The following is a 14,629-nucleotide window of genomic DNA, read 5'->3' as shown; positions in this document are numbered from 1 at the left end:
GTCAGAGATATATATATCTGTATGTCATGCATGTCTTAAATGTCATGATTAGATTTGTTTAAATGATTAGATTAGATTCTTATATCTGTATGTTGTGTATGTCATAAATGTCATGAATTGAAAATGGGGGACCCTGATGTAAACAAGACGAAAGTCTTTCTCTGGTCTGCATCCCCTTAACAATTGTGTGTATTGAGCTGTACTGTACTGTACCCATTCTGCAATCTGTTAATTAAAATGTTCAGTATCAATCAGTATATATTTGTTATTTATTTTTGGTATAGTGCTTAACAAGCATAATTTAATGTTGCCCAGTTGTGGCCTGTTGATGATATCAAAAGTTCCAAAACATCTATTGTATTTGTATGATCCACTATATAAACATAGTAATTATAATAATATCTACATACATGGCATTTGATTGGAGGCTAGTCTCACTTTGTCCCACAGGAACATTAACCCTTTGATCGCCGAAGACGCCGAAACTCGTCATTCCCCGCCATACTCATTCTGCCGAAGACGCCGTAACACGTCTTTGATATCAATATTTCAAAAATCTGTGATCGAAATCATATTTCTCTCCCGGAGACATTATATGTACTGGTGAGTCCCTCTCAACTCTCTAACGGTTCAAGACCGCCATCTGGTGGCCGATCGGCAGATCGCCCAACAGGAAGTGACACGCCAAACAGGAAGTGCTCACCCATATTTCCTCCGGGCACTCGCGATCGTTAGCAGGACTCCATCTTGACACAGTGAACACCGATCGGTGCAAATAACTCTATAAACAACATGATTTGGACGTATATACTATTATACAACCTGGAAATGGATTGGATATTTCGACATCCCATAATAGAAAAAATTCTGTTCCACGCTCATCTCCCAACGCCGCGAGGAAGGTACGGTGAGTTTCAGCATTATTTTCTAATGTATTCTATACTAACTGCTCTGATGATCATATCACCCACACTAGATGAATGATATAACGTTGCCCACGGAATTATAAATGACCCCCCGCCCATCCGGTCATCATCAGATCATACGTAGTAACTCCTAGAAGCATCTCCAGTTGACATTTTTTATCTCGCACAGATTCCTACCAAACTGTATTTGATCATCAATATAATGCATTTAGGGCTATAAATCAAGTTCTGGAGAAAGCTGCAGAAAACGATAAAAACATACTTATACTTTAGACCGTATTTTAGTATGAATATGTGAATGAAAAAGTATAACGTTGCTACACCCTGAACAATAGATATAAGACGTTGAATGGGCCATAATAATGTCAATTTAGCAATACAATTTGAAAAGTTATAGCCCTGCAAAGAAGGGGAACTTCTCCATGTTAAATAGGGCTGGCGAGGGATGGTAAATTATGAATTTAACCCCGGCGATCAAAGGGTTAAAATAGTTTAGATTTGTGTATGTTGTTTATGTAAAAAGAATTACTTGAAAGTAACGCAATAGTTACTTTCTGAAGTAACTAGTTACTTTTATAATTTGTAACTGAGTAAGTAATTTAGTTACTTTTTGGAAGAAGTAACTGTAACTAGTTACTTTTTAAAAGTAACTTGCCCAACACTGCTGAGAGGTAAAGCCAACCGTCCGCTTTGGGAGAATCACCTCATGAACCTCCTCACAAACAACATGTTGTGACGAAATCGATCAATAATGAGTAGGGAGCTGCGCTGCCTGGGCGGCTGCTCTCCGTTACACAGCCAACAACATTACATTACATAATTATAACGCTGATGTAAACAAGACAAAACTCTTTCCCTGGTCTGCATCCCCTTAACTCTTTCCCTGCCAACAACGATTTTATACGTTATTGCGCGCCATCCTTTGAACGCCAACCATGTATATATACGTTATTTGATCGTTTTTCCTTTTTTCCCAATATTTGTATTCATTATTCATCCAGGGACCTTGGTGTTACCATAGGGAATTAGTCTGAGATCGCAAAAGTCCAATACTGCCGCCTGGTAGGATGCGGCCGGTTTTGCACATCCTTTGAAACTCTCTGTATTGGGCTGTGCGTCGATTATATTGGTCCGGGGCGGACTTTTCTAGTAACCTAAACCTAGGGCTTCACCTGATCGCATTGAATCGTTTTCGGGACCCCCGATTCATTATGCTGTGGTGGGTTATGTCGTGGGCCAAATTGACATACGAACTACCAGATGGCAATCAAATAATTGGAATATTCTTTTTGGAATCCCACCGGCCACAGGTAAGAGCAATTTAACGTCAATTTCAGCTTGATTATGCCTTGTTTTCATAGCCATCGCCCTGATCAGCGTATGTTGTTGTACTAACGAATGCCGTTATTGACAATCAATTAATCAGAAACGACCCCCCCCCCCCCCTTTCATGCATTCATGATGGAACATAATACCGATCATTATGCATTTGAATTTTTTATTGTAGCATGTGTAGGGATGAAATGCCAATGGATTAAGTATAATACACGTTGCAGGCTATTACTAGCATCCCAGGAATTACCCTAAACCGCTCTAAAACCATACTTATATTCACCACGGTATAAAACGGGAATGTATGGATGGACATTTCTTTTCTTTTTCACATCTTGAACGATAGATGTCAAATGGGCCATAGCATTGCATCCATAGCTATAATAATATAGAATATTACAAGGTGACCGACTCCATTGGTTTAATGCGTGGCCATATACCATTCCCAGCGTGGCAGAGAAAGAGTTAACAAGTGTGTGTATTGAGCCGTACTGTATTGTACCCATTCTGCAATCTGTTAATAAAATGTTCAATCAATCAATCAATCAATCAATCAAACAACACAGGAGAGCTGGCTCACTGATGAAAAACAACACACTGATGAAAAACAACACACTGATGAAAAGCAACACAGGAGAGCTGGCTCACTGATGAAAAACAACACACTGATGAAAAGCAACACAGGAGCGCTGGCTCACTGATGAGCAACAACACAGGAGAGCTGGCTCACTGATGATGAGCAACAACACAGGAGAGCTGGCTCACTGATGAAAAGCAACACAGGAGAGCTGGCTCAGTGATGAAAAGCAACACAGGAGAGCTGGCTCAGTGATGAAAAGCAACACAGGAGAGCTGGCTCACTGATGAAAAGCAACACAGGAGAGCTGGCTCAGTGATGAAAAGCAACACAGGAGCGCTGGCTCACTGATGAGCAACAACACAGGAGAGCTGGCTCACTGATGATGAGCAACAACACAGGAGAGCTGGCTCACTGATGATGAGCAACAACACAGGAGAGCTGGCTCACTGATGAAAAGCAACACAGGAGAGCTGGCTCACTGATGAAAAGCAACACAGGAGAGCTGGCTCAGTGATTAAAAGCAACACAGGAGAGCTGGCTCAGTGATTAAAAGCAACACAGGAGAGCTGGCTCAGTGATTAAAAGCAACACAGGAGAGCTGGCTCAGTGATGAAAAGCAACACAGGAGAGCTGGCTCAGTGATTAAAAGCAACACAGGAGAGCTGGCTCAGTGATGAAAAGCAACACAGGAGAGCTGGCTCAGTGATGAAAAACAACACAGGAGAGCTGGCTCACTGATGAAAAACAACACAGGAGAGCTGGCTCACTGATGAAAAACAACACAGGAGAGCTGGCTCACTGATGAAAAACAACACAGGAGAGCTGGCTCAGTGATGAAAAGCAACACAGGAGAGCTGGCTCAGTGATGAAAAACAACACAGGAGAGCTGGCTCAGTGATGAAAAGCAACACAGGAGAGCTGGCTCAGTGATGAAAAACAACACAGGAGAGCTGGCTCAGTGATGAAAAGCAACACAGGAGAGCTGGCTCAGTGATGAAAAGCAACATAGGAGAGCTGGCTCAGTGATGAAAACCACCCGCTTCCCCGCAACGACCAAGAGGGAATTGCCATTTAAATGTCATAGTCATCCATTTACAGTAAGTGAAGTGAATGGTGATACTGACCCTCACACTGCTCCGGCTGCCAACGGACATCCGCTCGTCATCGTCTGAGATCTGAGGAGAGGGAGAGATGTTTAATTGATTAATTGTTAGGAATTGATTTGGCTGTGGTCGAAATGTATGATTGATGGTTAGAGGTGGGAATCACCAGGGACCTCACGATTCTAATCTATTCTGATTATTAGGGCTGACATTTTGATTATCAAACAAATCACATTTTCTATTTTGATCCCATTCAACATTTAATTTTTATTTTGTATCTCTCCCCCCCCCCCCCCCCCCCCCCCCCCTCCTCTTTCAGATTTTTCTCCCATCCCACTGTTTAGTCGTTATGCCAATTCCCAACCCCCTTCGTGGTTGATGCGCACTCCCCCCTTAGGGGCCCCCTACTGTTGGTCCGGGAGGCCGGAGACTGTCACATGCTTTCCTCCGACGCATGTGCAGCCAGCCGGCAGCCAGCCTGGCAGCGCAGATTCTCACCGGGAGAGTGTAACGTGTGGAAGGTCACACTACCTCCCTCCAGATCCTACCCTCGCTGTGCAGGCGCCCCGACCGAACTGTAGGGGTCGCTGTCCACAACGCCCAGGATCCACCCATCAGCTTTCCCACCCCTAACACTGCCAATTGTGTTAGTATGAACGACCAGCCAAGCTCAGATAGCAACGCCGAGAGCTGGATTCGAACCCAGCGTCTCCAGCGTTGATGGCGAGCGCCTTGCCCACTACACCACATACACCCCATTCAACATTTAAATAATTTTTTTACCAGTTCACCATACTGTTACACATCACAGATAAAAACAAGTCTTTAAAAACGTACTTTGATCAATACCAAAGTTTTCTTCTAGAGGCTCGGAATTCTATTGAGGAAATCAATTTGACAATGGTCTGATTAACTGTTTGTATTTAGAAAAATCATTTGCTTTATTGCATAATGGGATATGCTTAAACAATTATTATTATAATTTTTTTTTATTTGAACGACCAACAGTATTGAAAAAATGTCTGCGATACCCAGGCTTATGTTCCAAGTCAAACACTGTTGTCCTGAACACTGTTGTCCCTAAACCCGCACCCTTGTCCCTAAACCCCCACCCTTACCAAGGGATGGAGCGACACAGGATTATGGATGAAAAGAATAAGGGGAGAGAGGGAAAGAGGGGGAGAGAGAGAGGGATACAAACCGTGTGTATCCGTGTAGGGCGTGAGTATCTCTCACTGTCCTCCTGGAGGAAGGAAGGAGGAAAGGGAAGGAAGGTAGGAAGGAAGGAAGGAAGGAAGGAAGGAAGGAAGGAAGGAAGGAAGGAAGGAAGGAAGGAAGGAAGGAAGGAAGGAAGGAAGGAAGGAAGGAAGGAAGGAAGGAAGGAAGGAAGGAAGGAAGGAAGGAAGGAAGGAGGAAGGAAGGAGGAAGGAAGGAAGGAAGGAAGGAAGGAAGGAAGGAAGGAAGGAAGGAAGGAAGGAAGGAAGGAAGGAAGGAAGGAAGGGGGGATGGATGAGGAGATGGGAGGGGAAGAGATGGCAAAAGGTCAAAAGGACTGATGGATGATGGGAGGTACAAACAAACAGACGTTTTTCCAAGTGTGCCCCATTTCTCCGTCACGCATCGAAAAATATATTTTATGTATTTCCACATGTCCTTTTAAACATCCCATATAAACCCCTGATAATACTACACATGTACTGACTAAAATGTGACTGAACTCCTTCTAAGTAATAACAGACACTGAAGACTAGGTGCCCTTTTCAAAATCGCCACGCCTTGACGGTCAAGTGCGCCGCATTGATTCCCACATGCAGCCGCGCGTGCCGTAAAGCTCTCGTCTCAGTTACCAGTTCGGTGATCCCATCAACAAGCCACACACACACACCATAAGCTTCGGACAGTTTTACTACAAGCATCTACCTACACACACACACACACACTGAGGTTGTCCACTCCATGCAAACAATCGGTTACACTCTTGTAACCTCAAGCTGGTATAATACTTATGTTATTATGTTTGATTACAAGTTAATGAGATTAGTCAAAGAAGGTTACGGTCACTCAAAAAGAAACGTCTAATTGACAGGAGACCAGTTACACCAAGTATCTCCCCTGGTGCGTGTGAACTTTAAACTATCACGAGGGGTTGTTTATCAGAATGCAGGATCTGATGTAACCGCCTCTGGCGCTATAGGGTTTCTGTCCGTCGACATAGAAACCTAGCTTGGATGTTAGTGGGAACAGGCAGGGAAGCCATTTTAAGAATGTTTCTATGACGACTGACCCATCCTCTTCTCATGATTCCGGGAAACGTCCAGAAACCAGAACCAACCAGTACTGTACCTCCTCTAGGTAACATGTTGCTAAGTTTTTAAATATACCCCTTGCAGTTTCACACCAAAAGGACAGATGGTCATGTTATGTAGATTAAAAACCAAACAGGCACATAGGCGCTTTGAATATGTGAATTATCATTGATGTTCCAACTTTGATGAGCTACAATCTACTATTTCATGAAAAGCCATATTACAAGAATGTGTGGAGTATTCAGAGGCCTACTCTGTATTGTATAAAAGCTTACAGAGGACAGAAGTCAAGGCCTGGAATATGTTGTTGCTTAGAAGATGTAATGTCTGTTAAAGTGATAACTGAATTGGAGACTAGTTATACTAGTGTAAGTGTGTGTAACTGTGAGGTTGTACTGGTGTGGTGTGAGTGTGTGTAACGTGAGGTTGTGCTTGTGTGAGTAACTGAGGTTGTGCTAGTGTGAGTGTGTGTAACTGTGAGGTTGTACTAGTGCGAGTGTGTGTAACTAAGGTTGTGTAGCACGGCTTTGCTGAAAATGAGCATGCATGCTCAATACAACCTTCCCTAGATAAATAGAGGTTAAGATAATCACAATGGACCTATCCCAAACCCTGGCCCCTCTGCCCCTTGATCCTCCAATCACAACTGTTGCTTCCCTCGACAAACTTATACCTCACTTTGTTTGTCTGAGGGAAGCAACAGTTGTGATTGGAGGATCAAGAAAAGAGGGCGTGGTAAGAAATAGGTCAATTTGAACACACATGCTTTGTATTGTTAGGAAGGCATTCGTGTTAGTTTCTCATCACATCAGGGCAACTGTACCATCCATCGCTCTATATCTCCATATTTGACGTCCGCTTTGTCATCCGATACGGGGTCCAAACCGTAATATTTCTGAAGCAAGTAGAGATTGGAGGGGGGGGGGGGGGGGGGGAGTGATGGCAAGGAAAATAAGCTCAGTCTTTCCTTGCTCAGAGGGAGCTCATATTTTCATTATCATTCACAATGTTTTGATTTGATTTTGATTAGTCTCGAACATAGAAACATAAAAGTAAAAAAAAACAAAAAGGTAAAGTGTTCGAGAAGGAACAGGGGGAAGTAAAAAACATATTACCGGTAAGCCCTGCCCCTTCCTTACAATATCTTACATTATAATTTAATACAAAAAAGAATAATATAACAAATAATGGAAAATATATATATTTTTTTTTTATATATCCAAATGAGAAAAAAATATGTATTAGGCAGTCACATTACTGCTCAAGCTCCTCTCTCTTATATGTGTCCATAAGTGCTTGTTTATAGCTACCTTTAAATTGATTGATATTATTGCTTAATTTTATACTCACATCCAGACCATTCCAGAGTGATACCCCACAAACTGCAATGCACATACTTTTAAGAGTTGTATGTACCATAGGTTGTTTTAAAGCTAATGTCCCTCTAAAATTATAAACACTCTCTCTAGCCATGACATTTTTTTAGTTGCTTGGTAATTTGTTTTTTTTATTGCCAGAAACATAATTTGTGCAGATTTGAATTTCATTAAGTCCATGAATTTTAATGTTTGACTCTTTACAAACAGACTATTTGTCATCAGGTTATGAATTATCAATCTACATGTATCTATGTTGACACAATTGACCTATCTCAAGCCCGCCCTCTTTTCTTGATCTTCCAATGACAACTGTTACTGCCCTTTAACAGACCTTGTCCGAGGGACGCAACAGTTGTGATGGGAAGAGCAAGAGAAGAGGGCAGGGCTTGAGATGTCCATTATGACATAAACAAACGTACTTAAAAACAAAATGATAATGAAATGAGAGGAGGTGGAAATGAGGAAAAGGAAGCCTACCTTCTGGACCTGAAAGATCTAGACAGACAATAGAGAGGAGAGGAGAGGAGTCGGGGGAGGAGTGGAACAAAGAAATAAAGTAACGTTACAGAAAGAATGAAACAGGCAGAACAACAGTGGAAACTCTCAGACAGGATTATGAAAAAGCAGGATTAAAAACAAAAACATGTAACGGATGTAATAGAGTTGTGTACAAATTTAAAGAATGTTCTTTAAATGTCCACCCTCACACTAATGTGCACACACACACACACACACACACACACACACACACACACACAGTGGAATAGAAAGTGACATGTGTTGTCCTCTTGGTTTGTTATGCCGTCCCTACTCCCTTCATACAGTATGTGAGCTCCAGTTGTCATTGTACCACCTGCGTCTGTCGTATTGTGGGACTTTACAAGTCGTTGCCTCGTCTTTGCATCATTGTCATCAGGGCGGATTCCTGTACCGTACAGTCACTGCATTAAACAAAAAGTATTTCCGATCCAGATTCGGCAATGTCGGAATGCCGGACCATGCCAACTCACACCTACACAACCCAGTCCAACCAGACCCACCCTTTTACTGTAGCGCATGTACCGAACCCCCAAGCGATCAACAGCATCTTTCTAACGACACGAACGCGCGGCTCAGTCCGGCCAGTGTGCAGAGGCCAGACAGTGGGACGTGATCACGGCCAGAGTCGTCGCAATGTGCCCCTGCTGCGAGCCTGCAGGAGAACAGCAGGTGACCTAGGAGCTGTAACAGTTGACTGTGAAAAGCTCAGAACAGGAGAAGCATGTGACTGGGTTTCCAGCGTGACCAGCAGAGTCAACAGGCTACATGGCGCGGTTCAACCGACGGACGACATTCAAACTAGAACTAAATATCAAGTGATACTGTTTAACATCATGTTGTTGTTTTCTACTTGGCTTATAACACCGTCACACAGCGTTGCAAAGCTCCTTTCACTGTACTTTCTCTTTCCTGTTGGTAGTTTTACAATGTCTACTCGATCAAACCTGGAACACTGTATATAATATCCCGGCATTTTCATTCCATTGATGGTGGAGAAGGTGTTCCTGCTGAAAGGTGTTACAGTTAGCATCTCGAGACAGCCTGCAGATCAGCAGGGACAACACAGAATTAGGACAGGGTTCTCTTTGCGGTTTCTTGAGGTCGGTGTCAGAGGAATGTTGGCAGCAGGCCTGGGGCTGTTCTCCTGAACACTGAAATAACCCTGGTCTCAGAGATACAATTGGTACCATTTGCTAAAAGTTTAAATGGTTCTATATATAGTACCATTACAGTACCATAACATATATATATAATATATGCCGTTGATCGCTTATTATTATAATGTATATACAAAGAAATGCCTATAAAAAGTATATATATATATTTATACTTTTTATAGGCATTTCTTTTGTTATTAGACAGTAGTCAGTTGAGTTGTGGGGGACTAGGAGCTGTGGGTGGTGGGGGACTAGGAGCTGTGGGTGGTGGGGGACTAGGAGCTGTCAGTGGTGGGGGACTAGGAGCTGTCGGTGGTGGGGGACTAGGAGCTATGGGTGGTGGGGGACTAGGAGCTGTGGGTGGTTGGGACTAGGAGCTGTGGGTGGTGGGGACTAGGAGCTGTGGGTGGTGGGGGACTAGGAGCTGTGGGTGGTGGTGAACTAGGAGCTGTGGGTGGTGGGGACTAGGAGCTGTGGGTGGTGGGGGACTAGGAGCTGTGGGTGGTGGGGGACTAGGAGCTGTGGGTGGTGGGGACTAGGAGCTGTGGGTGGTGGGGGACTAGGAGCTATGGGTGGTGGGGGACTAGGAGCTGTGGGTGGTGGGGACTAGGAGCTATGGGTGGTGGGGGACTAGGAGCTGTGGGTGGTTGGGACTAGGAGCTGTGGGTGGTGGGGGACTAGGAGCTGTGGGTGGTGGGGGACTAGGAGCTGTGGGTGGTTGGGACTAGGAGCTGTGGGTGGTGGGGGACTAGGAGCTGTGGGTGGTGGGGGACTAGGAGCTGTGGGTGGTTGGGACTAGGAGCTGTGGGTGGTTGGGACTAGGAGCTGTGGGTGGTTGGGACTAGGAGCTGTCAGTGGTGGGGGACTAGGAGCTATGGGTGGTGGGGGACTAGGAGCTGTGGGTGGTTGGGACTAGGAGCTGTGGGTGGTGGGGGACTAGGAGCTGTGGGTGGTGGGGGACTAGGAGCTGTGGGTGGTTGGGACTAGGAGCTGTGGGTGGTGGGGGACTAGGAGCTGTGGGTGGTTGGGACTAGGAGCTGTGGGTGGTTGGGACTAGGAACTGTGGGTGGTTGGGACTAGGAGCTGTGGGTGGTTGGGACTAGGAGCTGTGGGTGGTTGGGACTAGGAGCTGTGGGTGGTGGGGGACTAGGAGCTGTCAGTGGTGGGGGACTAGGAGCTGTCAGTGGTGGGGGACTAGGAGCTATGGGTGGTGGAGGACTAGGAGATGTGGGTGGTTGGGACTAGGAGCTGTGGGTGGTGGGGGACTAGGAGCTGTGGGTGGTGGGGGACTAGGAGCTGTGGGTGGTGGGGACTAGGAGCTGTGGGTGGTGGGGGACTAGGAGCTATGGGTGGTGGGGGACTAGGAGCTGTGGGTGGTGGGGGACTAGGAGCTGTGGGTGGTGGGGGACTAGGAGCTGTGGGTGGTGGGGGACTAGGAGCTGTGGGTGGTGGTGACTAGGAGCTGTGGGTGGTGGGGGACTAGGAGCTATGGGTGGTGGGGGACTAGGAGCTGTGGGTGGTTGGGACTAGGAGCTGTGGGTGGTGGGGACTAGGAGCTGTGGGTGGTGGGGGACTAGGAGCTATGGGTGGTGGGGGACTAGGAGCTGTGGGTGGTTGGGACTAGGAGCTGTGGGTGGTTGGGACTAGGAGCTGTTGGTGGTTGGGACTAGGAGCTGTCAGTGGTGGGGGGACTAGGAGCTGTGGGTGGTGGGGGACTAGGAGCTGTGGGTGGTTGGGACTAGGAGCTGTCAGTGGTGGGGGGACTAGGAGCTGTCGGTGGTGGGGGACTAGGAGCTGTGGGTGGTGGGGGACTAGGAGCTGTGGGTGGTGGGGGACTAGGAGCTGTCAGTGGTGGGGGACTAGGAGCTATGGGTGGTGGGGGACTAGGAGCTGTGGGTGGTTGGGACTAGGAGCTGTGGGTGGTGGGGGACTAGGAGCTGTGGGTGGTGGGGGACTAGGAGCTGTGGTTGGTTGGGACTAGGAGCTGTGGGTGGTGGGGGACTAGGAGCTGTGGGTGGTTGGGACTAGGAGCTGTGGGTGGTTGGGACTAGGAGCTGTGGGTGGTTGGGACTAGGAGCTGTGGGTGGTTGGGACTAGGAGCTGTGGGTGGTGGGGGACTAGGAGCTGTCAGTGGTGGGGGGACTAGGAGCTGCGGGTGGTGGGGGACTAGGAGCTGTGGGTGGTTGGGACTAGGAGCTGTCAGTGGTGGGGGGACTAGGAGCTGTCGGTGGTGGGAGACTAGGAGCTGTGGGTGGTGGGGGACTAGGAGCTGTCAGTGGTGGGGGACTAGGAGCTATGGGTGGTGGGGGACTAGGAGCTGTGGGTGGTGGGGGACTAGGAGCTGTGGGTGGTGGGGGACTAGGAGCTGTGGGTGGTTGGGACTAGGAGCTGTGGGTGGTGGGGGACTAGGAGCTGTCAGTGGTGGGGGACTAGGAGCTGTGGGTGGTTGGGGACTAGGAGCTGTGGGTGGTGGGGGACTAGGAGCTGTGGGTGGTGGGCGACTAGGAGCTGTGGGTGGTGGGGGACTAGGAGCTATGGGTGGTGGGGGACTAGGAGCTGTCAGTGGTGGGGGACTAGGAGCTGTGGGTGGTTGGGGACTAGGAGCTGTGGGTGGTGGGGGACTAGGAGCTGTGGGTGGTGGGGACTAGGAGCTGTGGGTGGTGGGGGACTAGGAGCTGTCAGTGGTGGGGGACTAGGAGCTGTGGGTGGTGGGGGACTAGGAGCTGTGGGTGGTGGGGGACTAGGAGCTGTGGGTGGTGGGGGACTAGGAGCTGTGGGTGGTGGGGGACTAGGAGCTATGGGTGGTGGGGGACTAGGAGCTGTGGGTGGTGGGGGACTAGGAGCTGTGGGTGGTGGGGGACTAGGAGCTGTGGGTGGTGGGGGACTAGGAGCTGTGGGTGGTGGGGGACTAGGAGCTGTGGGTGGTTGGGACAAGGAGCTGTGGGTGGTGGGGGACTAGGAGCTGTGGGTGGTGGGGGACTAGGAGCTGTGGGTGGTGGGGGACTAGGAGCTGTGGGTGGTGGGGACTAGGAGCTGTCGGTGGTGGGGGACTAGGAGCTGTGGGTGGTGGGGGACTAGGAGCTGTGGGTGGTGGGGGACTAGGAGCTATGGGTGGTGGGGGACTAGGAGCTGTGGGTGGTTGGGACTAGGAGCTGTCAGTGGTTGGGACTAGGAGCTGTGGGTGGTGGGGGACTAGGAGCTGTGGGTGGTTGGGGACTAGGAGCTGTGGGTGGTGGGGGACTAGGAGCTGTGGGTGGTGGGGGACTAGGAGCTGTGGGTGGTTGGGACTAGGAGCTGTGGGTGGTGGGGGACTAGGACCTGTGGGTGGTTGGGACTAGGAGCTGTCAGTGGTTGGGACTAGGAGCTGTGGGTGGTGGGAGACTAGGAGCTGTGGGTGGTTGGGACTAGGAGCTGTGGGTGGTGGGGGACTAGGAGCTGTGGGTGGTGGGGGACTAGGAGCTGTGGGTGGTTGGGACTAGGAGCTGTGGGTGGTGGGGGACTAGGAGCTGTGGGTGGTTGGGACTAGGAGCTGTGGGTGGTGGGGGACTAGGAGCTGTGGGTGGTGGGGGACTAGGAGCTGTGGGTGGTGGGGGACTAGGAGCTATGGGTGGTGGGGGACTAGGAGCTGTGGGTGGTGGGGGACTAGGAGCTGTGGGTGGTGGGGGACTAGGAGCTGTGGGTGGTGGGGGACTAGGAGCTGTGGGTGGTGGGGGACTAGGAGCTGTGGGTGGTTGGGACAAGGAGCTGTGGGTGGTGGGGGACTAGGAGCTGTGGGTGGTGGGGGACTAGGAGCTGTGGGTGGTGGGGGACTAGGAGCTGTGGGTGGTGGGGGACTAGGAGCTGTGGGTGGTGGGGACTAGGAGCTGTCGGTGGTGGGGGACTAGGAGCTGTGGGTGGTGGGGGACTAGGAGCTGTGGGTGGTGGGGGACTAGGAGCTATGGGTGGTGGGGGACTAGGAGCTGTGGGTGGTTGGGACTAGGAGCTGTCAGTGGTTGGGACTAGGAGCTGTGGGTGGTGGGGGACTAGGAGCTGTGGGTGGTTGGGGACTAGGAGCTGTGGGTGGTGGGGGACTAGGAGCTGTGGGTGGTGGGGGACTAGGAGCTGTGGGTGGTTGGGACTAGGAGCTGTGGGTGGTGGGGGACTAGGACCTGTGGGTGGTTGGGACTAGGAGCTGTCAGTGGTTGGGACTAGGAGCTGTGGGTGGTGGGGGACTAGGAGCTGTGGGTGGTTGGGACTAGGAGCTGTGGGTGGTGGGGGACTAGGAGCTGTGGGTGGTTGGGACTAGGAGCTGTGGGTGGTGGGGGACTAGGAGCTGTGGGTGGTTGGGACTAGGAGCTGTGGGTGGTGGGGGACTAGGAGCTGTGGGTGGTTAGGACTAGGAGCCGTCAGTGGTGGGGGACTAGGAGCTATGGGTGGTGGGGGACTAGGAGCTGTGGGTGGTTGGGACTAGGAACTGTGGGTGGTGGGGGACTAGGAGCTGTGGGTGGTGGGGGACTAGGAGCTGTGGTTGGTTGGGACTAGGAGCTGTGGGTGTTTGGGACTAGGAGCTGTGGGTGGTTGGGACTAGGAGTGGTCAGTGGTGGGGGACTAGGAGCTATGGGTGGTGGGGGACTAGGAGCTGTGGGTGGTTGGGGGACTAGGAGCTGTCAGTGGTGGGGGACTAAGAGCTGTGGGTGGTGGGGGACTAGGAGCTATGGGTGGTGGGGGACTAGGAGCTGTGGGTGGTTGGGACTAGGAGCTGTCAGTGGTGGGGGACTAGGAGCTGTCAGTGGTGGGGGGACTAGGAGCTGTGGGTGGTGGGGGGACTAGGAGCTGTCAGTGGTGGGGGACTAGGAGCTGTGGGTGGTTGGGACTAGGAGCTGTCAGTGGTTGGGACTAGGAGCTGTGGGTGGTTGGGACTAGGAGCTGTGGGTGGTGGGGGACTAGGAGCTGTGGGTGGTGGGGGACTAGGAGCTGTGGGTGGTGGGGGACTAGGAGCTGTGGGTGGTTGGGACTAGGAGCTGTGGGTGGTGGGGGACTAGGAGCTGTGGGTGGTGGGGGACTAGGAGCTGTGGGTGGTTGGGACTAGGAGCTGTGGGTGGTGGGGGACTAGGAGCTGTGGGTGGTGGGGACTAGGAGCTGTGGGTGGTTGGGACTAGGAGCCGTCAGTGGTGGGGGGACGAGGAGCTGTGGGTGGTGGGGGACTAGGAGCCGTCAGTGGTGGGGGACTAGGAGCCGTCAGTGGTGGGGGACTAGGAGCTGTGGGTGGTGGGGGACTAGGAGCTATGGGTGGTTGGGACTAGGAGCTGTGGGTGGTTGGGACTAGG

The 14,629-nt window shown here is 50.0% G+C and overlaps 1 protein-coding gene across 1 annotated transcript in view; it reads right to left on the bottom strand.

Moving 5' to 3' along the window:
- The window catches only part of lrrfip1a (leucine rich repeat (in FLII) interacting protein 1a), a 216,017-nt gene that overhangs the window by 63,430 nt on the left and 137,958 nt on the right, over positions 1 to 14,629 (bottom strand). Inside the window, 4 exon segments of the mRNA XM_084311573.1 lie at positions 3,963 to 4,013; positions 5,143 to 5,184; positions 7,071 to 7,142; positions 8,104 to 8,121. Coding sequence (XP_084167699.1) covers positions 3,963 to 4,013; positions 5,143 to 5,184; positions 7,071 to 7,142; positions 8,104 to 8,121 — 183 coding nt within the window.

The sequence above is a fragment of the Notolepis coatsorum genome (assembly GCF_963971535.1).
Source record: "Notolepis coatsorum genome assembly, chromosome: 3".
NCBI lineage: Eukaryota > Metazoa > Chordata > Actinopteri > Aulopiformes > Paralepididae > Notolepis > Notolepis coatsorum.
Note: the sequence above shows the minus strand (reverse complement) of the source record. Positions and strands in the feature narration are given on the sequence as shown.